The sequence below is a fragment of the Meleagris gallopavo genome, chromosome 22 (genome assembly GCF_000146605.3).
Source record: "Meleagris gallopavo isolate NT-WF06-2002-E0010 breed Aviagen turkey brand Nicholas breeding stock chromosome 22, Turkey_5.1, whole genome shotgun sequence".
NCBI lineage: Eukaryota > Metazoa > Chordata > Aves > Galliformes > Phasianidae > Meleagris > Meleagris gallopavo.
Window position 1 is genome coordinate 2,076,448 of NC_015032.2, and position 24,952 is coordinate 2,101,399.

Consider the following 24,952-nt stretch of genomic DNA (forward strand, 5'->3'; position numbering starts at 1 on the left):
TACTTTTACACTTTTTTTTGCGCGCTCTCTCTCTCTCTCCCCCAATCAAATGTGGATGGTCGGAGAGTTTTGAGCTGCCAGATGAGGATAGTCTGTGTGTGCTAACCAGTTATGGTTCTTTTCCATGGCTATCAGTAAGTCGAAAAGCACAGCAATTGCCCTCCAAATGTGAGCTCCAAGGAGCCAGTCTGCTTGGGACCTGGATGCACCAGCCACATGCAGAGGGCTCCCTCCAGGTGCAACTCTTCTGTTTGGGTTTGGAATCAGGGGTGTAGGGTTGGTCAGAGTGTGAGTGTGTGTGTGTGTGTGTGTGTGTGTGTGTGTGTGTGTGTGTGCTTTTAATTCCTGAGAGCCCTTGCTCCAGTCACCTCTTTATCATCTACTTTTGGATCATTTGGTACTAAATCTGTTCAGCCGCTGTCTGCGTTAGGAGAGATCCTCTGCTCCTGCTCTCTTTCCTGCAGATCCTCCCCACCTGAAGGCATTTCACAGTGCTGTGGAGCACAGAGACATTTCAGTGGTGGAATTGCAACAGGCCTTGGCTTTTTCATGGAGCGCTCGCATTAAAATGTACTAATTTTTTTAAACTTGGGGCTTGTCCCTTCTCGGGTAACTAATCTGGTTTTAAAATCCCTTTCAGGACCATTTCTCTTCTTGATGCTAACCTGCAATGCGTGAAAGTCTTATGTCAGTCTCTGCTTTAGGTCCTTAATATCAACACACACATAAATCTTAAGTGCAATATTGAGTGGAGACATCAGTTTTTCCTGGATCTGTTTTAATCAGAACGTGTTAAATGCTGGGAATAAGCACTCCTAGTTGAAAATAACTTTGCAGGATCTGTTGGGAAAGGGGGAAAGCAGGTTTTGGCAGTCACAGTTCGTGATTGCCAGGCCTGTGCACACTCTGCCAGCTCCCCAGTGTTCATTGTGTTGCGCCAAGAACATCACATTCCCAGGAGTAAATACGGTCTGAAATCCTGCACCACTGCACTGAATTCAAAACATTGCATCTTGCAGCTCCAGCTCAAAGGAAACTGTTTCCTGAAAAATGCATCTGAATTTTTAAAGAAATCTTTTAACTTACGTGAGACAATTTGATGTTGGCTCTCTGGGGCCCAGGGCTGAGGACATCCCTGAGCTGTGACGTTTTGTCTCGATCCCTTGCCAGCAGAATGAAGCCCCCTCTGAGGGGTCCCTGTGCTGGGACCTGGCTGAGAGGAGGAGACTTCCAGCCCCACGTACAGGACTTGCTCTCTGAAGTCACCCCTTGCTTATCTCCCACTTCTGAGTCCTGCTCCAACCAGCAGGCAGTGCTTTGCTTGCAGGGTGGTCAGAGCTGCTGTGCTTAGGCTGGGGCATTCAGTCTCTGCTCAGGGTGAGCCCTGGGGAGGCTGTGCTCCACTGTGCTGCTGCTATGGCAGCTGCTCCTCTGCTCTCCATCAGCTCACCCTCACCCTGTGCCCCCCCCCCTCTCCCCCAGCTAATTTCTTTCTCATCTGTACTTTTTTGTTCTTGGGTATTTGTGTTTTTGGTGTATCTTTGCTTCTTCTTAACTGTAATAGATGTACACTTAAAATAAATGCTTCAAATTAAAAGGCTTTTAAGTTAAGGGATGCCTTTTCCATAGTCTAGTTAATTGGTGTATCCAATGATTGCTGCTATAAACCTGCAAAGTCTCATTTACATCTCTGTATTTATGTAATGAGCAGTGAGGGGCCAGGCTCTGTCTGTCCTTGGCTGTGCTCCCAGCTGGTGAATCTTCCTCCTCATGGGGGAGGGTGGCCATTTCCACTCTGCCCTGCATTTTTTGGGCACTGCCTGCTCCAGGCAGCTTGGCTCTACATCCACCTTCAGGCTGAGCTGGCTGCAGAGGCCCAGGCTGGAAGCTTCCAGCAACAGCATGTGCTGGACTGTAGGGGCCAGCACAGGTGGGGCTGCTCATTTCCCTGTCAGCTTCCCCAGGCAGTGCTCCTCATTGGGACCAGGCAGAGGCTGCAGTGGGTATAAGGATGGGGACTGAGCTGGGAGCCTGGTCACTAACACATCTGGAAGCCTGCACCATCCCCACGGAGAGCTGAGGTGTGTGCTGCCCAGGTGAATGCCAATTTACTAACTGCAAATAAACATATTAAATGGAAACTATTAAAGAAATCTATTTTAAAGAAACTAGTGGAGATGTCTTTTCTTTCATAGTCCCTTTGCCAAAGCCCTGGTCAGCCTCTCTGCGCTGCGCAGGATTGTGCTTACGATGATTTGATGAGGTCTGTTCTGCACTCCACCCTGCCCAGTCCCTCAGCTCTGGTCTGCCCCAGCTCAGTGTGTGCTTGGGGGACTCTTATTTCCCCCCTGGAGCAAACAGGTGCAGGGTGAGGAAAGGCCTGTGCCTCTTGCTGCTGCCTGGCTGTGAAAGATGCTCCCAGAGATCCCAGCTCACCCTGCACCTCGCAGCTGCAGCACAGACACAAAGGAGCCGGTTCTGGCACAGCTACATTTATTAACTCGGTGCAAAGCTGGCAGTGACTGTTGCAGCCATTTGCCTTCAAGGTACAGCAGGTGGCAGGGCGGACAGCCAGGCTCCTACTCGTGCTGATGAAAGAGAAGGGTGTTGGTGCTGTGCAGCTGCTCCTCTGGCTGCAGAGGGTGGGCAGCAGGGCTGGGCCTTACCTTGAAGGTGATGACCTCCTTGGTGCGGGCCCGCAGCTTGTTGACCTGCGTCTCGGCGATGTCAGCTCGCTCCTCAGCATCATCCAGCTCGTGCTGCACCTTGCGGTACTTCACCAGGTTGGAGTTGGCCTGCTGCTCCTGGGGGGAGAGGCAGGGACAGGTGTGAGAGACTGACCTGAGTACCCCCGGAGAAGAGCAGCAGAGCAGACATGCACTTACCGCCTCCTCAAACTGGCGCTTGTAGCTCTTGACCTTGCTTTGCAGCTTGTCAATCAGATCTTGCATCCGAGTCAGGTTCTTCCGGTCTTCCTCTGTCTGCAAGTGCCCCCCACCCCAGTCAGCAGGGCCCCGGTGCTGGGCAAGACCTCTCAGCCCTGCTGCACCAGTCCAAGGCAGCTCCGTGCTCTCAGGGGCCCTTTGCATCCACCAACTCCATGCCACATGGGCTGGCCCTGTTTGGTCCCAGCCCTCAGCTGAGGCCATGCCACCAACACAGAGCAGGAGGACAGATGTTGGGGGTGTTGAGTAACATGAGGGTCAGAGAATGGGGAGAAGTGTGGGGCTGGAGCTGTGCCTGGTGCTGCCATACCTGGTAGCTCAGCTCCTTTATCCGCCGCTCGTACTTGCGAATGCCTTTCTGGGCTTCTGCCATCTTCTTCTGCTCCATATCCAGCTCTCCCTCCAGCTCACGCACCTGCAGCCAGGAGAGGTCACCTCAGCCATGGGAGCCCAGGCAGGGACAGCCAGCCCCAGCCACTTCCCCAGCTCAGAGCAGCTGCAGCTAAGGCTGAGCCACTCGAGGCAAAGGCTGGGAGATAGTTCCAGGCCTACAAGTCCTTAGGGCCTGCCCTGTGTAGTTCCAGTGCCCTGCAAAGCCCATACTACCAGGGTTCTGCCCCTGTTCCCTCACCCTGGCCTCCAGCTTCTGGATCTGCTTCTTGCCCCCCTTGAGAGCAATCTGCTCAGCTTCATCCAGGCGCATTTGCAGGTCCTTGATGGTCTGCTCCATGTTCTTCTTCATCCTTTCCAGGTGCGCGCTCGTGTCCTGCTCCTTCTTCAACTCCTCTGCCATCATGGCAGCCTGCAAGGCCAAGTGCACAGAAACATCACTGGGCAGCCCTGCCTGGAAGAGCTCTGAGACCTTCTCCTCTCACCCACCCATCCAGCAGAGCTGCATGCCCTTGCCAAGCCACTCAGCACCATGCCCAGCCCCCTCTTACATCCGTAATGGCCTTCTTGGCCTTCTCCTCAGCATTGCGGCACTCCTGCACAGCATCCTCCACCTCACTGCTCAGCTGGGAGATATCAGTCTCCAGCTTCTTCTTTTGGTTGATCAGGCCGGTGTTCTGCAGGCAGAGAGGCAGTGCCACAAGGACTGGCCATGCCCGACAGGCTCGTGGCTCACCAGTCTCAGCAGTGCCCCAGATGCCAGTTTGCAGCCCCTCACCTGTGAGTGGAGCAGGTTGACCCTTTCGGTGGCCTCCAGCAGCTCCTGCTCTGCCAGCTTCCTGCTCCTCTCAGCCTGCTCCAGGGCAGCCCGCAGCTCCTCCACCTCTGCCAGCAGGAGGTTGTTGCGGCGTTCCAGGGCAGCCGCCTGTTCCTTCAGATCATCGTTCTGGCGCTGGGTGTCATCCAGCTCGATTTGCAGGTCCTGCCGGGCAGCATGGGGTCAGTTGTGTCAGGAAGGAGGAGGAGAGAGATAGGAGAAGCCAGGGGTGGCACAGGGGTGGCCCATCCCCCCTACCTTGATCTGGGCCTGCAGCTGGCGACCCAGTTTCTGGAACTCGGCAGCCTGGCGGTTGGCATGGCTCAGCTGGATCTCCATCTCGTTCAGGTCTCCCTCCATCTTCTTCCTCAGCCGGACAGCTTCATTCTTGGCCCGAGCCTCAGCATCCAGCGTGGCCTGCATGGAGTCCATGGCACGCTGGTGGTTGCGCCTGCGGGAGGGATGATGTGTCAGCCCCACTCCCGGGGACATCTGTCCGGATCAGCCTCATCCAGACACGCTTGTCTCGTGGCCATGATGCTGCCTCAGCCCACAGTAACAGCCCAGTCTGTCTCCTCGCCGCACGCACCTCAGGTTCTCAAATTCCTCATCCTTCTCTGCCAGCTTCCTGTCCACATCAGCCTTGATCTGGTTCAGCTCCAGTTGGATGCGCAGAGTCTTGCTCTCCTCATGCTCCAGAGCTCCCTACAGACAGCAGCAGCTCTGGGAAAAGTCCCCCAGGGAAGCCTCCCGAGCCACCCCAGCCTGGCCTCAGCTCCCACAAGTAGGACCCAGAAGCGCATCCAGTTGCCCCAGCACCACCTCCCCAGAGCTGTAGGGAGTCCAGAGGCTCTCAGGTGCAGCAGACATCTGTGAGCTTCAGTGAGAAACACAGGCTCACCTCAGCCTCCTCCAGCGCTGCCTGGATATCGCTCTTCTCATTCTCCAGGGCTTTCTTCAGCTTTTCCAATTCATGAATGGTTTTGCCGCTCATGCTTATCTGGTCGGTCAGATCAGCAATTTCCTCTGGCAGGAGCAGAAGGTGTTTGGTCAGGAGCAGGTCTGCAGTACCAGCCTCTTGCAGGACATACTCATCACCCCACCCAAGCTGAGCCCACGTTTCCCCAGTCCCGGGGTGCTGAGGCTGTGCCTGGGGAATGGGCACCAGCCCCCTTTGCTGGGCCCTGCTGTGTTCCCCTGTGGCCAGTGCAAAGGAAAGGAGGGAGAGGGCACAGGAGGGATGTGAGGAACCACAAAGACCCTCTTGTCAAAGGATCACAGTGCTCCCTGCCTAGATGGATGTCCATCCTGCCACACAGCTGCCTCAGGGCTGAGGACACGGGAGCTATGGGCTGTCCATGACAGCAGGGCCCAAGGCTGCCAACAGTCTGAGGGGAAGGCCTGATCCCAGTCCTACCCTGCAGGTTCTTGTTCTCCCTCTTGAGGGTCTCCAAGTTGTCCAGAGACTCCTCATAGGCGTTCTTGAGCTTGAAGAGCTCCGTGCTCAGGCTGCGTGACTCTTTCTGTGATGCCTCCAGCTCTGCCTGAGTCTCCTCATACTTCTGCTTCCATTCAGCCAGGATCCTGTCAAAGTTGCGCTGCTTCTTGTCTAGGGCAGCACATGCAGAGTTGGCTCGCTCCAGGTCCACTGAGAGGTCCTCAATCTCCGTCTGCAGCCGGTGCTTGGTCTTCTCCAGGGAGGAGCACTTGGCATGGGCAGCCTCCACAGCCTCCTCTGCTTCCTGCAGCCGAATGGCCAGCTTCTTCCTGCAGACGGCATCAAGGAGTAAGCGCTTCCAGCCCAAATGCCAGCCCACCTGCAGCTCTGCAGGGAAGGTCTTGGCCTGCCCAAAATGCCTCGGATTTGGGAGGGCCACATCCTTAAATAGAAACCTGCCACCCACAAGTAACCTAATTCTGGTACGAGACTCACTTGGCTTCCTCCAGCTCCTCTGTTCTCTGGATAGCATCTGTTTCGTATTTGGTTCTCCACTGGGCCACCTCAGCATTGGCCTTGGACAAGTTCCTCTGGAGCTCGCTCTTGGCCTCCACCTCCTCCTCGTACTGCTCCCGCAGCAGGTCGCAGTCATGGCGGGAAGCTTGCAGGGCATGTGCCAGGGCATTCTTGCTCTGAGGAAGGAACAGTTCATGAGATAAGCAGTTGGCACCAGGCTCCTGGATGCCTGCTGGGATGCTGGCAGTGAAGCAATTCTGTTTTTCAGTGGCTAAAAGCTGCCTTGGTGCATCTGTATGCAGGTCTCATATGCATACTGAGGAGGTCTGTATGCACCTCCTCAGTACTACACTGGCCCACATCTGCCACTCCGAGCCCCCCAGAGACCAGCCATGTCCCAGCAGTCTCACCTTGGTCTCCTCTTCTAGTTGCCTCTTGAGTTCCTCAATGGTCTGCGTGAACGAGGTCTTGCCACGGCTCAGCTGGTTGATGAATGACTCCTTCTCCTCCAGCAGCCGGCTCAGCTCCCCTGGTTTCAAACAGAGTCAAACAGCTGTTGGGGCTGCGCACCCATGCATGAGCCCACACCCGCTCACATCTTGTGGCCTTCAATTATATGGAGACTTCAGAAGCCAACTGTACCCCCAGTCAGGCAAGCTGTGGCCCATGAGCAGAGGTGTCCCCAAGAAGCTAATGGCTAAGTGTGACAGCTGAGAACCCTCTCCTGATGCCTGAGATCATCATACACCCCCCCAGCACCTGTAAAAAACAGCTGTGCTACAGAGGTCCCCTCCCTTGCCACACCATACGACAGTACTGCAAGGTCTGAGCAGATGCACACCATGGACATCCGTTCGCCTTTACTCCAGATGGAGATTCCACTGATATCTGCCCCGGGGAGGAGCTGGACAGCCTACACAACTGAACCACAGCTCCCACATGCCCCAGTGCAGGAACAGCCACACATCCCCACCTACCATTCTCAGTCTGCAGCCTGCCCCGCTGCGTGCTCACATCAGTCAGCTGCCGTTGCAGCTCATCCACCTTGGACTTGGCTTCACTCAGTTGGTCCTCATAGGTGCGGCACAGCTTTTCGGCATTGGCCTGCATACAACAAGTAAAGCCTACGTGAGACAAGGCTCTGCCCGAAGAGAACCCTCCCAGGAGGGACTCAGTGACTGCACGGCCCTGGGACCTTACAGCCCTGCTCAGCAAATCCCTGATGCACACAGTGCAGGTAGGAGGAGCCTGGCAGAGCTCTCACATCCCTATTAAGCTAACTGTAGCATTCTGAAGTCACTCGCACAAGTACTGTCTTCCCAGATCCTCCAGATTTGACTAGGACAAGCAAAGCATCCTGCAGGTGCTGCCACAGTGACACAGGACAGACTACACAGCGAGTAAGTGTGCACAGACAGGGCTGTGCAGAATGCAGTGCAGTGAGCTGCACTGATGACAGAGTCACAGCTGCCTATTCACAAAGGAGATGAAGATGCCCAGTGCAGAGCACCCACCTTGTTCTTGGTGAGGTATTCGATGTTGGATGACAGGTCATCCACCTCCATCTTCATCTCGCTCTTCTCCTTCTCCAGCTTCTGCTTGACACGCTGCAGGTTGTCGATCTGCTCGCTCAGCTCAGCCACGCTGTCTGCATGTTTCTTCCGCAGAGCAGCCGCCGTGGACTCGTGCTGCAGCGTGGCCTCCTCAAGGTCCCTCCTCAGCTTCAGGAATTCCACCTCCCGCTTTTTGTTCATCTCCAGCTGTGCAGACGTTGCTCCTCCAGCCTCCTCCAGCCGCTCACTCAGCTCCTCCAGCTCCCGGGACACTTCTGCCCGCTGCTTCTCCACCTTGGCTCGTGCGGCACGCTCAGCCTCCAGCTCCTCCTCCAGCTCCTCAATACGGGCCTAGAAGGGACAGGATGGGGCAGATGCTCCAAGCACTGTCTGAAGTTCCAGCATCTTTGCTCCCCACAACCCACGCAGATGCCCCCAGCACGTTACATCTGATGGGAATTTGGGACCACTGGGCTATGAGGACAAGACTTCCAACAGTACCTGGAGCTCCTTGATCTTCTTCTGCAGCTGGGCCTCAGTCACTTGCTGATCCTCAATTCTTGAGTTCAGCTGACTCATTTCAAAGTCCTTCCTGTAAAAGAAGAAGGCAGAGCTGAGCTCTGCTCAGACAAACGCTATCCTGCCCTTCACATCCTGAAGCCGGAGGAAAAGTATTCCCTGCACTGTATTATCCAGGCCCAGAAGAAAAATAAACTAACCCTCATAGGAAAGTGCCCAATAGGGCGAAGAGCAGCAGATGGGATGCTCCGAGAGAGGTGGCAGATGGCCTGGCTCTTAGATTTTACCTGCAAGTTCCCTGCTCTCCAGTTCCCCAACTAGAGCTGAGGATGGAAGTGACAAGGTGATGAAGTTTGTACTTATAGCTGAGGTCTCAGCTCCACATTAGAATCCTGCCAAACAAGTACGTATGAAGGAAGTCCTACAGCTCCCTGATCTGTCAGTCTGTGCAGCTGAGAAACTCCTCAGGAGAGCAGCCCCTGCAGCACCTCTGCACAGTGCCCATTAAAACTAAGGCCTCCGTTTGCTTGGACTGATCACACCAGCAGTGCTCAGAGCCACATCCCAACAGGTCCCACATGTGTCTACCTGGTTTAGAAGCAGGCACTGATAAAGTACACAGCCCAGCATACGTCACACACTCACTTTTTGAGTTTCTCCTCCAGTTGCTGTTTGTCATTCTCCAGATCCATCACAGACTCCTGTGTCAGCTTCAGGTCTCCTTCAAGCTTCCTCTTGGCTCTTTCCAGGTCCATGCGGATTTTCTTTTCTTGTTCAAGAGAGCTTTCCAGCTGGAGAACAAAGGGCAACAGGCTAGGGAGGGAAAGAAGCCCTTGTAGTGCCTGACCTCCCCCATGCCCATTGCTTGGGAACTTCACTCAGCCCTGAGAGCCATAGCTGTTTCCCAATTGGCCTCCTGTTCCTTTCCCTCAGCCCAGGGCTGCTCCCCATGGGGGTACTCTGGTTCAGGGGCAGTTTGTCAATGAGGTTGCTCACCAGCTGGCCTTATTGCATGGGAATCAACAATCACCATGCTTTCCAGACCCCACTCAGTGGCAGCTTTCTCCCAAAGGTGTGTGACTCAAACCACTCTCACTTCACTGTCACCGGCCATGACTCACATCATCCACTTGCTGTTCCAATTTGACCTTTGCTTTGGTCAGCGTGTTGACCTTATCCTCCTCAGCCTGCAAGTCATCCAAGGCTTGCTGATGGGCCTCCTGTAGTGCTTTCTTCTCTTTCGTCAGCTTGGCAATAATCTCATCCAGAGCAGCCATCTCCTCAATCAGGTTTTTAACCTAGATCAGTTAGGTAAAAAAATTAAGTGCATCTTCTTAGAGACAGGTGATGCAAAGCTAACACAGCAGCTTGGCCTATGAAAGGCAGGAATCCATGTTCGACAGCAGCTCAGTACCACAGCAGCAGCCAGCTCCTTCCTCCCTTGGCTGGCTTTGGTCAAAACCCCAGAATAGTTGCTATTGCACAGGATCATTTGCCCATGCCAATCCCATGCAGTAAGGCAGGACACTGTGGGGTTTTGCTCTCTGCCACACCTTTTTGCACTCTGCTCAGCCTCAGCTCCCACACATTAGCAATTGTCCCCAACAATTCCCTTACATGCCCCTACAACGGCTGACATATCTTGGCAATTAGGCTGTTCCCTGCAGGAAGGGTCAGTCACCTTGTTCTCCGTGGCATGCTTCTCCTTTTCCACCTTGGCCAGTGTGATCTCTAGATCATCGATGTCTTTCTTCAGCTCTGCACACTCATCCTCCAGCTTGCGTTTCTTGGCAGTGAGGTCTGCGTTCATCTCTTCCTCATCCTCCACACGCTCTGTCAGCTCCTTCACCTTGGCCTCCAGCTGGATCTTGGACTTGATCAGCAGGTCACAGCGTTCCTCTGCATCTGCCAGGTTGTCTTGCTCCTAAGAAAGATTCAGGAAAGCTGGTGCTCATCCACTGCCCCAAAAGTATACAGCAGTCACACTGTCCTTGCAAAAGTCAAGGAGTGGAAGACAGAGCAAACCCAAAGTGATCAGGTGTAATGAAAGGAGATCCATGCAGGGCCAAGGGACAACATCTAGCATTGACCAGAGCCAAAGAGCTAACTGCAACCAACTCTCCAGAGGCAAGAAACACTGAACTGACGCTTTTTGGCACAGAATTGCCACACATCAGCCACAGCTTGGACAGCAAACATTCCCATCACTTCCACCTCCATGTGAGATCACCCTTTTCAGAGCCAGGGAATCATGAATTCCCACGGCAGCCTTGAGACAACAAGACTGTAATGCAGCTTCAGGTTTTCAATGAGTCCATCGTTGTATCTCAAATGGATTGTGGCAATGAGTGGGTCTCAGAACTTCAAGAGTCTGGAGAAGGGATCTAGCACTCTCTGCTCCTTCCTCTACCCCATGGACCCTGCACTATGTTTATGCTGCCAGGGAGAGGGTGAGGTACTCACTGCCTGCAGCTGGAGAGCCAGGTCATTCTTCTCCTGGATCATGGAGACCTGCTTCTCTTCCAGTTCCTTCCTCTTAGCCTCTGACTTCTCCAGAGCCTCCTTCAGCTTCTGGAACTCCTCCTTCAAGGTGGACATTTCTTTCTCAGTCTGAGCAGACTTCAGCAAAGGCTTGATCTTGAAGAACAGCTTCATCCAGGACCAGTTCTTGACAGCATTGAAGGCTCGGATGTTCCACTGGATGGTATAGAGGGCTTCCCTGAAGGAATACAAGCACAAGGATCATCATGGATGTAGATGCCCCACCTCCAACTCTCAACTTCAGCAGAGACCTGACTCCATTCTTCACCAGCAGGACAAATAGCAGTATCATAGAATCATAGAATGGCCTGGGTTGAAGAGGACCTCAAAAATCATCTAGTTTCAACTCCCCTGCTATGTGCAGGTTGCCAACCACTAGACCAAGATGCCCAGAGCCACATCCAGCTTGGCCTTGAATGCCTCCAGGGATGGGGCATCCACAACCTCCTTGGGCAACCTGTTTGTTGTATGAATGATCACACTGCAGTGGCGCTGGTGGGATGGGTGGTGTGGCTCTCAGATCTCCTCCTTCTACACCCACTGAATCCTTCCAATGGAAACCAAACACTTTCCCAGCCCAGATGCACTGACTTTTCCTGTCAAGTCTATGCCAGGCCCTGTAGGTTTGCCTCCACCCCTTCCATGCTGTTGTGGTTTAACCTGGCAGGTAGCTGAGCACCATACAGTCATTCACCCTCTCTCCCTTGGCTCTGTACAGCACTGCTCAGCAACAACTAATACATCAGTGTGTTATCAACGTTATTTTTTTTCCTAAGGAGAAAACACAATATCATAACAGACACAACGAAGGAAATATCAACTCTGTACCAGCTGAAACCAGGACACATACTAATCCTCTGCCAGCCACAGACAAACCCTACAAACCAAACCCACTGAAATGCACAGAGGAAAAAAGAAGCACTCACAAAACTCTTTCTCCCCCCACAACTCTACCTCCTGCTGATGATCTTCTGATACTCAATGCGCATCAGGTGCCCACGGATCCTGGCCTGCAGCATGGTCAGGATCTTGGCCAGACGCTCATCTCGCATCTCTTCCAGCAAGCCCAGCAAACCAGCCTTGAAAAACACCTATAGGCAAAGGTGTGAGAACAGAGTCAAACATGACAGAGAGCCCATGGGTGACATGACGTGTCAGACAGGCCTGAGCTCTGTGTGCAACCCAAAGTGGGGATATTCAGAGCAACAAGGCATGAACCCAGGCTCTACGGAGAGGGGAACAGCTGGACACCAGCTCTCCTTGCCCTGCATCCATCCCCACATATTCCCAGTAGGACCAGTTGCTGCACTGGGTGGTATGAGCTCAGGCAGCAGCATCCAGACCTGCTTCCTCCTAGCCTTCTTTTCGCTTCCCTCAGTCTCATGAAAGCCACGTTCAGCCTGCAGAGCACAGGGCTTCAGCAGAGCTGCAGTAAGACAGAGGGCAGGCTGGGCAGTGCCAGCTAGCTGGGGTTGCAGAGAGATGGGAAGCATGAGATCACCCCCCCAAGGACCAGCAGTTGCCTGGTCTCACCTTGGTATGACCAAATTTGTACTGGGAGTGATCCAGATCCAGAGAGCTCAGCAGCTTCTCTGTGGCCTTTCTGCTGTCCATAAACTTGTCATCTGGAATGGCTGCAGGGTTCAGGATACGGTAGCTGCAAGCACAAAGCAGAGGGAGGGCATTCAAGAAAACCTCAGCACAGAGTTGGTGGCTCCATCATTGTCCCTGTATCCAAGTCGTGCCAGTCCCCTGGCAGCGCATCACTACAGCACATGCTAAAGCCACGAATGGACCAGGAGCTCCAGGCTTCAGTTTGGGATCTGCTGCAGAGCAGATCCCAGGAAACCTTGCCATATCTTAGTCCCTGTACGTGAGGAGGACTGTGCAGGAGGAGGCCACTGGCCTCACCTTGCCTGGCTCAGGCCTAGGCTGAGCAGGATGGATGGAGTCAACTTGGGGAATGGTAAGGATTCCCAAAGCAGAAGCATATCAGAACCAGGACCAAAGGTCCCGTGCCTTACCATCAATCACTGCATCAATCCTGCATTCAGCACCTTAAATATCAGTACCCCTGCTGTCTCATTGTGCCTGGCACAAAACTATCATTTGGCACCACAGAGACAACTGAACAGCTATCCTGACCTGTGCACACACTGCACATAATGTGGGCTTCAGAGCAGCCCTGCACAAGCTGGGAGTTTAGCTTCCCCAGAACACATGCTGGGGAGGGGAGAAGAGGGAGTTACCGCTGTTTGAAGTCTGCGTAGAGGATCCTGTTGGGAAATCCCTTACGGCAGATGCGGATACCTTCAAGGACACCGTTACACCGCAGCTGGTGCAGCACCAGGAAAGCATCCATGGCTCCTAGGGTGAGAGTAGGGACAGAGGAAACACTCAGCCCACGAGGATGGGGGAAGCATGACCTCAACTCTGCAAACAGCCTATGGGGGTTGTTCTGGGAACACAGGTGTTAAGCTGTTTTGTAAGCCTATACTGAGCACCAGTGCTGCAGCCCAGGCCCAAGAGGATAGAAGTCAGTCTGAAAAATTCATCTATGCCTGATGTCAAACAAGTGCAAGGCAGCCCAGCAGCCAGCACACAGCCCAGCTGGGAGCCTGGCAAAACTTCTTCATTCGTAGAGGAGACTGACAAGGGTCTCAGTGGTTTCCACAGAAATGGAGCCAGGTCTCAGCAGCAGCAGAACCGCTGTGAGAAAAGGACTGGGTAGCACGTGGGTACAGGAGCAGGGCAGGAGTCTCTGCCAGAAGGAGTCAGGGTGCTGTCTCAGTCCATGCATACCTGGGGTCTTTGTCTCATTGGGAATGATGCAGCGGACAAAGTGGGGCTGAGTGGAGCGCAGGTTGGTCATCAGCTTGTTAAGATTCTCCTGTAGGGCAGACATGGGGGACGAGGCATGAGGTGATGTCCCTGCTCCCACAGTGCTTCTCTCCAGCTCCTTCCTCTCACAGGCAGGGAGAGAGCAGACACTGCCCATGGCCAAGGTGGGTGCAACAGCAGAGAAACCACGGTGGGCAGACATGCCAACCAGAACATGCTGGTTTTGCTGCGCCAGACAGGAATCAGGTGCCTCACAAGTGTTTGTAAGTGAAGTTCTGCTACAGGGAAGAGCCAGAAACACAAGACTGAGCACATTTCTGGCATACAGCTCCGCTGGTGTCCATCAGCCCTGCCCTCAGCACTCTACAAATCCAATGCTGGCATCCATACCAACTGCAGCCCTCATCTCAATAGGTGTTTACCCTGTACCCCAGAGTGCTGCCCATGCCCTCTGGCTGTAACAGAGGGCCCTGCCAGGCCAGTCTGAGCCTTCTCCATTCTTCCAGCAGCTTTGTGTTGGGTCTGGCTCATGAGGGATGCTCTGTGAATATCTGCTTGGAGACCAGCATGCCCTGGCAGGACAGTGGAGGTGAGCTCCTGGGATTAAGGCCCTACAGTAGAGCATTGTCAGAGGCCCCGAATCCTGGGATGACTCACAGTCTTGCCTTTTCTTGTGGGAAAAGCATTTGCATCCTTGTTTTTTTTTTCCCAGGCTGCCTTCCCTTCCTCAGAGGCTCAGCCAGTCCAAGACCAGCTCTGGCAAGCCCTACCATGGGGCAACTTCTCACCACAGACACTTCCCAGGGACTGTGAATTATGCAGAAGAAAGAGCACCACATGCTTCCCTGAATGAGGTTTGCTCAGGAGCCTTGTCCCGAGGAACCTCTCCTTGGCTACTAGAGCTCTGGGTGGATCTGACAGTAAGACTCTTTGAACACCCTGCCACCATAAGGCTGTCACAGCAGACCACAGCTTTGGGATTACAGACACCTCTCTGTGCTGTTTTTAAGTTGATTGAACTCTGGGATGGACAAATAAATGCCATGGTGAGCATAGGATCAGGGGCACGAGTTATCCTGAGCTGTCACGTAGCTCTCCATGGACAGGAGAGCAGAGAGCTGCATGCTCAGAGACCCATTACAGCCTCCTCCATCTTCTTCTGCCCAAAGGCTGTCCTTCCCGCCGACAAGAATGAGGAGAGAAGTAGCACAGACTTAAAGTGATGTTCATGTAATACATTATCTAAACATCACTACAAGTCTTAACTGCCGCTCCCTCAAGGGTGAAGGAGCTGCACAAGCATCACGTGGGCAGAAGCAGCACAAGCCCCAGCTCAAACGGAGCCATGGCTCTCCCAGCCTGGAGCCTCACATTCTTCCCTAGCAGCACGGGGACAGGGCTGGGACTCTGCCAGGCACAGGGCCAAGTAGAAGATGCCAGGAGCTTTTGCCTAGCCAGGACAACTCTCTGGAACCCTTGTGGTCCTTCATGACCAAGGAGCTCATGTGTAAGATAGCCTGGAGTTCTGGAAGGGGAGTGGAACTTAAGGGATTTATGTACAGAGCATCCCAGCACATGGCCACACATGAAGGGTTGGCTCTTACCTTGTGTAGCTGGGACACTGTTTGGAAGGAAGCTGCCTTCTTACGTTTCTCCTTGGACCCTGGTTTGTGAGGTTCCTCTGTCGGGTTAAAATATGGATTAAGTACATCAGCAAAGTGTCAGCTTGCTTTGAAGGACTCCATAGAATCTCCAAGCACCTCTGCACTGAAAGTGTCAGTGATATGCCCACAGCCCCTGCTCTCTGTAAAGCAGAGATAGTAACACCCAGCTGCAGACTTAGCCTGACAAAAACTCCTCCCACAGCATCCAGCTCTGTGTGTTGTCCCCCATCTCTTCGCAACAGGTCAGTCCTTCACACATCCTACGTCATTTCTTGCAGGTCTACCAGGACAGCAGTACATAGTCCCCCGCATAGGCTCAGCCTGCTTCTGCATAGCCACCTAAAGCCCCTAGGCTAGTGCTGCACATCCAGAGTACCCACCCAGGTGAGAGGTTTTAAGAGCTGGTGTGGGTCCTCCCTTTGCCCAGGCTGCTCCATCTACAGCTGCATGTGTGTATGATGAGGCTTTGCAGTTAAGGGATCAAAGTACAGCTTGAAGAAGGATGAGATTGTTCCTCACCTGAGCTGGAGCCCACATAGTTCTCATAGAGAGAGGCCAGGAGCTTGTTCTGGGATTTTTGAAAGACGGCCACCACTGTCTCATTCAGGGGGTCCTTGTTTTTGTCCAGCCACCCAATGATGTTGTACGGCACCTGTGGGCAAAGGAGAAAGGCAAAGGTAAGCTCAGCCCTGCAAGAGGAGTGCGAGTGCTGCAGAAGAGCAGGCAGAGACATACCACACCAGCATAGTGCACCAGCTCAAAGTGGGCCTCGTATTTCCGCTTCTTATCCGGCCGGGGTTTCTGGAAGTTGGGTGACTTCCCAATGTGGTTGTCGTAGAGCTTAGCTTTAAATGACATGTCGGAGGCTTTTGGGAACATGCACTCCTCTTCGAGGATGGACAGGATTCCCAGTGGCTGCAGAGAAAAGGTGGCATGAGGAAGCCTGATTTAATTCTTGCCAGCTGCCATCCCAGAATGGAGGACTCTCTGTGCTGCTGGGCAAGGTGAGGCAAGGCCTGACCTGGGAGGTCATGTCCTCACTCAGGCAAATAGTGCAAGACATCTACCATGGGGCAAACTCTCCTTGCTCCCCTTGCACCAGGCTGCTTCTTCCACCCAGTGAGAGTGGGACTGGCCAGGCCTACAAGACATTGGTCTTGCCCAGATGTGGTCTACTGTCAGGAGAGGGGAAATCCTCTCCAGTACCCTGTTCATTTAGAAGGAAAAAAAAAAAAAAAAAAAGTAGGGTTTACCTCCATGAAATTGTGGAAATCTTTTATAAGAGGTGCTCAGAATCAATGAGATCACCATTCTCAAGAGGAAAAATTCTCTGTTCCCTACATTTTACTCTCTCCCCCCCATCTCCAGGTTCTGTTGCTCACTGGTAAGTAAGAACAGAATTCCCCACAAAGACAAAATTTGTGTCAAAAAAAAAAGGTCCAAAGAATGAGCTGAAGGTTCTGAGCTACAAATGTAGGGAAAATGAAGTTGTCCAGTTGCCACTGATTGGGAAGAGACTAATTCTGTTTCTGGTAGCAGAGCACTTCTCACTGTTCCTGTCTTTACAAACAAGCTGTCCAGCAGAAGTACCAATTCTGTGTCCTGGTTCATGCTTTACCTTCTCAATCAGGTCAATGCAAGCCTGTAGGTCCAGGCCAAAGTCAATGAAGACCCATTCAATGCCTTCCTTCTTGTATTCTTCTTGCTCCAGGACAAACATGTGGTGGTTGAAGAACTGCTGCAACTTCTCGTTGGTAAAGTTGATGCACAGTTGTTCAAAGCTGTTGAACTGCAAGAACAAAACCAACCTGCTTCAGCAAGTAAAGCTCCAGAGATGAAGAGAGTCACTGCTTTGTCTGGATGTGAAGAACAACCCCTGCTGGTCTCAAACATGTAGCTACCAAAACAGATAGCCAGGAGCTCACCAGGGGCTCCACAGCAGTGTTAGAGCAGCAGCTGTGGAGCTGCCCGTTTATTTCAGACAAATAAATACAGACAAGAGCTCCTTCTATCAAGACCAACAGTTTCTTGGGAGAGATAGAGCTGTTAAGACAGTAGTGGACCTAGCTGTCTTCTTACAACGTTCCCTTGAGCCCATTGCAGGGGAACTACAAAACTCACCTCAAAGATCTCGAAGCCTGCAATGTCCAGTACTCCGATGAAGAACTGCCTGGCCAGCTTGGTGTCCAGGGTCTTGTTGATCCGAGTCACCAGCCACTTGAACATACGATCATAAGTGGCTTTAGCCAGGGCTCCCACAGCATAGACAACCTGCCAAAGGAAACCAGAGAGCAGGTTGTGAGCACCATGCATCATACTGCTTTTGCAGGGATTAGGCTGCAGAAGGGCACTCCTCTTAGTGCACAACGGAGAGACTGACAGATCCAGGGAGTTCAGGGTTGCAGCATTCTCTCTGATAAGCTTTCACAAGCTCACAAGCATGTTCCTGCACCTCTGGTCCAATGAGCACCAAGACAGCCTCCAACGTCTTAGGATATATGCTCAAGTCCAAAGTGATATTTTCAGATGTGCATGGCAGGAGCCTACACCTCACTGCCTCTGGATAGGACTCCAGTCAATATCTGAGGTCCTCTTAAATTTTACTTAAGAATTGGCTGAGACCATCCAGGCCAGGTTTGGTTACTCAATCATGACGTGGTTGAGCAGATACATTTTTGCTGCATTACAGTCTTCCACAAGATCACTTATTTAGATGATATTTCTATTGTCCAGAACTGAACCTTTCATGGGACTGTGATTGTCTGAAGCAGACCCATACAAACCAAACCTTTTCTGGCTATGATCCAACTCACATTTCAAAGATACTGGTAACCAAAACCTTGGTTACCATCCAAAACTATCTGCCAACCCTGAAACCAATTGTCCCAACTACCGGGAACCATTAAGTGTGGATACATCCTATCATGGTGCTCTAGAGTCTCCTCCCTAACTGAAGCACCAGGCATCCTGAGCAAGTAACACTGCACAAAGGGCCTGACTGCAGAGGAGTCGCATACCAGCATGAGTATAGAAGCCTGCGTCCTGAAACACCCACCTGCTCTACATTCTGACCTTTGGTCACGTACTCATTGCCCACTTTCACACGAGGATGGAGCAACCCCTTGATGAGGTCAGCTGAGCTGATCCCCATGAGGTAAGCAGCTTTGTCAGCACCTGTAAAACCACAACAAGACATTAGGAAACAAGAAAGTAAGCCATGGAAAAGAAAAAAAATCACCAGCTATTTTGCTGATCAATGCTAACTAGACTGCTTCAGAGTCTGCTCCAGTGGCTGAATTGCAATTTCCAATTGTGGATATTTCATGCTGTTCTTATAGGCTGGACCTCCTGCCTCAGAAGTCACAGTTTAGAAGTGCTGGGATCTTAGATTCTCATGCTGTAAATCTGGACTGATGAGGTAATTTTTGTCTCTTTACAGTAGATTGTAGCAAGGAAATCACCTCTGTAAGAAATCATTTCTACTAGATCACAGTCTTTTTTAATTACCATGTAGCAGCTGAAGCCTGTATTGACATTCCTTATGAAGACAAACTCTTCCACCACGAGTGTTACCACAACAAGGCCTGCCTCCAGGTGAACATTCCTCTGCGTACCCAGAGCAGGTCCTAACACTGCAGCTGCTCGGGATCACAACCTTTGACGTTCACAAACCAGGCCAGGGCTGCTTTCGCAGCCTGCCCTCAGAGGAGTTTGGATGCCAAGCTCAGGTTGGGTGAATCTGGCAGCACAGATTAAAACTCACTTTCAGTGCCATCAGCCTCTGCCTGCTCTTCCCGCTGCTTCTGCTTGAACTTCATGTTGCCAAAGTGCATGATAGCGCCCACTATTTTATAGGAGCCGTATTTCTCATCATTGCTGAAGCCCAAGATGTCCATGGCATGCTGAGGGGACACAAAGTAGCATAGGCAGAACAAAATCAGCACCCTGAGGTGAGGGTGGGTGCTCCCATTGTCTCCCAGCGTGTTTTTCCAATTCTGGGGCTGAGTGGGACAGGGTGTTCTAGTTTGTGAACATCCGTCTGAGGAATCCCGCTCCATGAAAATCTGACTGTGAGTCCAGCTCTCCCAACATGCCCATACCCTCCCCCAAACCCCCACTTCTGGCTCTGTGGCATGAAGGAAGTGCACATACATCTGTTGCCATGAGCTCCTCGCCGTCATCCAAGTTGTCCACAGTTGTTACACCCTGAGAGCAGAAGTGGTAATCGTAGGGGTTGAGGGAGAGCAGCAGCATATCTGTTGTGAGAAGACACATATGCAGTGAGGCCAGAGTGATAAAGTTGGTGCCAAAGGGCCAACGCTGGACACAGATGAAGAGGTAAAGCCATACTGGCCTCAACTAGGTGGCACCAATCAGCAGGACAATCTCTGCAAGCCTAGGCAGGCCTTCCCATGGGTCCACCTCTCCTGCTTGCTATCTTGGGAGATGGCTTTGTTGCAGACTGATTTAGAAGTGGCCATCCATGTCCTTGTGACCACCAGATAAGATTACTGCACAGTGCAGCAATCCAGACCTGCCTAATAAGGTATTGTTCTGGAGCCAACAGAGGGCTCAAGAGCCTGCAGCCAAGTGGCTGACCTCCCCAGGGCATTGTGCCACCCATCTTTCTGCAGCATGGAAAGGTTTCCTGAGCACTCTGTACAACCTGGCATCTAGAAGGCAGGACTGCCCAGCACACAAGAGTGGCTCCAGGGCAAATTCGGGGTCAGCTGGTACTGTATTGGGGAACACATTTAGGATACATCTATGCCTGAGTTGCTGCAGCAAGAGAACTGTGCAGCAAATTCACCTGAAAGAAAATCATCCGTCTAGGGTGGCAGGAGGAGCTCAGAATGGACTGCAAAACACTTTCCCCTACCCCAAAATGAGTATACATCCTACCTGCATGTGCTGAAGTCAGTGCAGAATCACTCAACAAGGAGTTTCTGTGCAAGGCACCTTAGCAAGGTGCACTCCCACCCTGCAGACATACTCAGGGACCACTATCCCACTCCCAGACAGCTCAGAAAGGCCTTTAGTTTTCAGACCAAAGTGACTGGTTTCTCCACCCTGAATTATCTGATGATCCTACAATCCTGCACAGTCACCAAAGCATTTGAGGGCCAGATCTGAATGGTGAGCTGGGTTTGCTCAGCCCTTGTGGACAGCAGGACTCTGATACTCAAAACAGAGCTCCTTCTGGCTATTTTCAAGCCGTCACACTGTAAAGGCTATGCTGCCTTACCTTGCAGCTCTGGTTTCTTCCCAGAGAGGATTTGGTAGTAGATGTGGTAGCTTCGCTCTTTGGGTTGCTGGAAAATCACTCTTGATTTTTCCAGGAGATCTAGAAGCAAACAAGGCAGAGAGATTACAAGAGAGCTTGCTTTTCTCTGGAGCTGACCCACCATCAGCAGAAACAGTGAGAAAGAAATCCACCCCCTGCATCTGGCACGTGTTACTCACAGATGTCGATGTCTGCAGAGGCCAGCTTCCCTGAGGGGCCAAAATGGATGCGGATGAACTTGCCCTGAAAGCATTTACAGGGAGGTAAACACCGAGCTTGTCTACACAGGCACAAATCTAGGCAGCTCCTAGTAAACTCATACAGCTAAAGCATCACTGGCAATTTCCCACTCCTTAGGTTTCTGCTGATGTTAGGCAAGATTCTGTGCTCTGTGAGAGAGAAGTGGGTGAAGTTCTCTGGTAGAAGGTAGGTGGTATCACCTGGGGCTTTAAACACTGGTATGCAGAAACGCTGCTCACAGCAAATAAATCCCTGTCCTCAGGCCTGCTCTGAAAGCTAAGCACTCCTGTAGAGCACTATGACACTGAGTCTGCCCACAGCCCCCTGGCTATGTTGTGCTGAGCAGTCTCAGCCCCACAACCTCCCCATCCCCCACAAGGCACAAGAACAGACAGCAAAGCCACCTGTGGTCAATCAGCTCCTAGCAGAACCAGGCTGGGCTTATAAAAGGGATGCAGCTGCCTCAAAGACACATGTTTATCAAGCACTCTGAGCTTTGATTGCTGGCCCTTTAGTGCTGGTCCTGGAAAAGACCTTTTCAGCTCCAGGCTGTCATTACAGGGACAATTCATTCTGACCAACATGCTATCCACTGCACCAGTTTAGCCAGTTTGGCCCTGGCAGTCCAGCCCTGCTAGGAAGAAGAGCTACTTCTGTGCCTACACCATACAAAAGCAATTATGCTATAGATGATGCGTTTAGCTTACGTATATCCTGCACATCAGCAGTGTCTTTATAAGACACTTACAAAACGTGAGGAGTTGTCATTTCTTATGGTTTTGGCATTGCCAAAAGCTTCCATAGCTGGGTTAGCCTCAATGATTTGATCTTCGAGGGTGCCCTGGAAAACAAAACCAAAGAATGCATCAGCTCCCACTCAGCCAAAGGGGATCTGTCATCAGTGTCACAGGGAAATGAAGCATGATGCTCCGTGCCCATCTGCCTGCTGCACTCGTTAGATGTCTTTAGAGCCTGCTGTTCCTGAAGTCTCATGTTGTCTCACGAGGGGATGCAGCTGGGTTTGGGGTCAGAAGAGTTGGATTTTGCAGCAATGCTCCCTCTGGGATTCCCCTTGCCTAAACTGCACCCAGAAGTCCTTCGCTCCTCTCCTAGGCTGCTACAACATGCAAACCAAGAGCAAGCACACTTGTCACAACAGTCCAAACATTTTAGGTTCTGCCAGACATTTCCCCTTCCACCAAACCAGGGTTTTGGACAGTTCAAGTGTCAGCGCACTGTGAATGAAGAGATGCAGAAAAGAGGCTTAGCTCCCTGCACCAACCAAATGCGTGGCAGGGCCACGGTGTGACAGGGACACATCATGGCTCCCAGCTGGCATGATCTGCTGGCCTCTCTGCATCTCTCTGGAGCAAACCTCAAGATTAACAGCTCCATAACCATGCTTCATACACGTAGTTCATAGTATGTTTCATACATGTAGTTCAAAGAGACAGAGACAGGCACCACCTAACACAGGCAAAGCAGGACAAGAATTAGAAGAGAGATGCAAGAGACTTGTGCCAAGCCACACGAAGGACAGTGGGGTCTGACAACAGTGGCACTTTCCATGAGAGAGCCTTTCAGTGCCTACACCCTGACACCATGACATCTCCCACTGCTCTGCTGCTGGATGCCAACCACCACATCTGGGGCATGACTGCACCCTGCCTCTGCAGCTCCAGGCATGTAAAGGGCAAAAGAGATAGGGAGCAGCTGTGAATCATGGTTTTTAGTGGCAAGCTGCATTTTTCCTTTGATATCCTTTGATCTGTTATTCTTAAGTTTAGCCCAATCTAAAATTGCCCTGCCTGCCCATGGGCCACACCAAGATTCACACATGCAGCCCTCCAACTGTTTTGCTCTTAGTCATAGCTTTCCTGAATGGGCTGAGCTTCACATTTTAATGAGTATTTCCCACCCAAAATGGCAGGAATGCAGTTGGCCATGTGTATAAGTTAAATGCAGCCCCTTGGTGCTCCAAAAGAGGAGCTGGGAGTTAAGGGCATACGTGTGAGCTGCTCCAATGGCTGAGCCATAACTGTTGGCACTGGCATTTCCTATCACCCTATCACCCATAGCTCCATTGCAGCAGAACCCTGTCCTCAGCATTAAAAATTAAGAGTCTGTAACACTTACCCCAGTTTTAGTGGCGACAGATGCCTAAAGAAAGGAAAGAAAATTGTCTTTAGAAATCCAGAAAAGCCAGGCAAGAACACAAGAAGCATGATCAGAAAAGCAGGACATGGCCATTTAGTGCCAAAAACGGCCCAAGAAAAAATGGGAGGATTAAACTTTTTAAGATATGCCAAAAAGTTGTTAAATAGATTAGCTCAAGAAAATGAAGAAATGCATAAAAAAGCAAGAACAGTTAAATCCAAACCAAGTAAGAGTAAAGAAAATATTGAAGTATTGTTTGTCTGATATCTAAAGCAGCCAGTTTGCTTCTATAAGGGGAAAGCAGGCTGGAGCCTCAATGTATCAAGAAGAAAGAAGCAATTGCAAGAGCAGCTCAAAAATAACCAGCACCAAAGAATCAAAACAAGAGCAAGAAAAGCACAAGGTAGAGAAGGGTCAAAATGAACAAAAGAAAAAAAAAAAAGAGGAGAAAAGGACGAAAAGCAAGGCTTAAAAGAGCCAAGGTGGGAAATTGCAGTTTTACTCCATTTCTTTTGAGCTCCTTAAGAAGATCTGTGGGGTGTTGAAGAAGGAAGAGAAGATAAAGAGGGCATCTGAACTGCCTGTTCCAGACTGCTCAGACTGAGCAGATGCTTAAAAAAATCCATTCCCCCCTGAGCAAGATAGTTTCAAGCCTTGCTTGTTCAAAAGTCAGGGAAAAGCCAAGCCCTGGGCGGGTCAGACCAAAACACGTTTCCAAATGCAAAAAGTTGAGAGAAGAATTTAAAAAAAAAAAAAAACGTAAAAGAAGAAAGGGGGAAGGGAGAAAGGGGGGGGAAGAAAAAAAAAGAAGAAGAAAGGAAGAAAACAGCAAGAATTTCTTTCAAAAGAAGGTCTTACTAATTTCTTGCCCGGTGTGTCGCCCAAGGCTGCGACAATGGCAAAGTACTGAATGACCCGCTTGGTGTTTACAGTCTTACCAGCACCAGATTCTCCGCTTAGGGTAACAGAAATACACAGATCAAGAATATGAGGCAAAGAACAGGCAAAACTTCAAACAGAGACTCTGCAAACCTGCCGGCATTGCCCAACCACCCCACTCATTGTGCCAGGTAGGGTAAGTGAAGCACGAGGGAAGGATGGGATGATCACCCTGCCATCCTAGGCAGCAGTTCTCAAAGGGAGGGCAAATGTGGTGTGGAAAGGAGCAAAACCTGCACTGCGTCCTTCAGAGCAAGCCTGCCATCATAGCCCCTCTGCTATAGGGCTGCACACAGCTGTCAGGAGGTGCCTGCAGACACTGAGGCGGTGCTGAGCTTTGTGCTGGTGGGCACACAGCCCTGCCGCAGGGCTTCAGCTGTCTGGGATTCAGTGCTGGCTGGTTTCAGCACAGCCCGCTTTGTTGGCTGCTTGGAGATGGCCAGGGCGGCACGGCATGGCTGATCCTGCCCAGGTTGTGCCCACACAGGGCCGGGTAAGCAAGGGGCTTGGGTGGCTCGCAGGCTGCGAAGGCCCCGGTGAGCTCATCCCTATAGATAGCTGCTCCCTATTGTAATCCCAGATGACAAAGAGCGGGGGGAGCCGGGGAGCACAGCACGCAGGACCAGAGCCAAGCATCTCTCCTCGGCCCCTGCATTACCTAATTAGGCTATGGCCGCTGCTAAAAATGTCCATGGCTCTTGGCAGAAGCCTGGGGTCCTTTCGAGTCCTTTATATAGCCCTTATCTATATGTCACTTGAAATCAACCTGGCCTACACCCTCCCACGTCGCCCACTGCCCCTCCGCCCGCCACCGCCGCCATTTTCCTCTGGCCACAGCCGCCATCTGTGGCAGAGGGACGGGCGCTGTGAGGGAGCCTGGCATTGGAGGACAGGCTGACAACCACTGGGCGGGATGAGGGCAGCAAGATGGCAGCAGGGGGCGAAACAAAGGCGGAAAGTGAGGGGAGAGACTTACGTGATGAGCATGGACTGGTTCTCGCGGTCTGCAAGGGAAGGAGGCAGTGGTCAGCGGGGATTGCCCCCCAACCCTCCAGCATTGCTGGCGGCAGTGCCCCCCCCGTGCCGCCATTTCCCCCGCCCGTACTGC

The 24,952-nt window shown here is 51.9% G+C and overlaps 1 protein-coding gene across 2 annotated transcripts; it reads right to left on the minus strand.

Annotated features, from left to right (window-relative positions):
- Positions 1-2,476: 2,476 nt before the first annotated feature.
- On the minus strand, positions 2,477-24,937 carry LOC100542342 (myosin-7B). Of its 2 annotated transcripts, XM_010722274.2 has the most exons (38): positions 24,821-24,863; positions 23,764-23,860; positions 22,885-22,908; positions 21,497-21,589; positions 20,688-20,751; positions 20,470-20,568; positions 19,377-19,480; positions 18,988-19,126; positions 18,280-18,398; positions 17,346-17,495; positions 16,843-17,013; positions 15,960-16,139; positions 15,744-15,876; positions 15,165-15,241; positions 13,522-13,609; positions 12,969-13,086; positions 12,253-12,376; positions 11,674-11,810; positions 10,642-10,897; positions 9,860-10,102; positions 9,300-9,476; positions 8,824-8,969; positions 8,161-8,251; positions 7,621-8,010; positions 7,084-7,210; positions 6,517-6,635; positions 6,086-6,282; positions 5,570-5,919; positions 5,054-5,178; positions 4,742-4,857; positions 4,411-4,603; positions 4,114-4,317; positions 3,887-4,012; positions 3,577-3,747; positions 3,256-3,360; positions 2,886-2,981; positions 2,667-2,804; positions 2,477-2,588 (listed from the first exon to the last, which is right to left on the minus strand). In XM_010722274.2, the coding sequence occupies exons 1-38, from the start codon at positions 24,829-24,831 to the stop codon at positions 2,580-2,582; spliced, it is 5,307 nt and encodes a 1,768-aa protein (XP_010720576.1). In that variant the 5' UTR covers positions 24,832-24,863; the 3' UTR covers positions 2,477-2,579. The 2 variants fall into 2 exon arrangements, with proteins under 2 accessions (XP_010720576.1, XP_010720577.2); XM_010722275.2 differs by lacking the exons at positions 22,885-22,908; positions 23,764-23,860 and having other exon boundaries at positions 24,821-24,937.
- Positions 24,938-24,952: the final 15 nt, after the last annotated feature.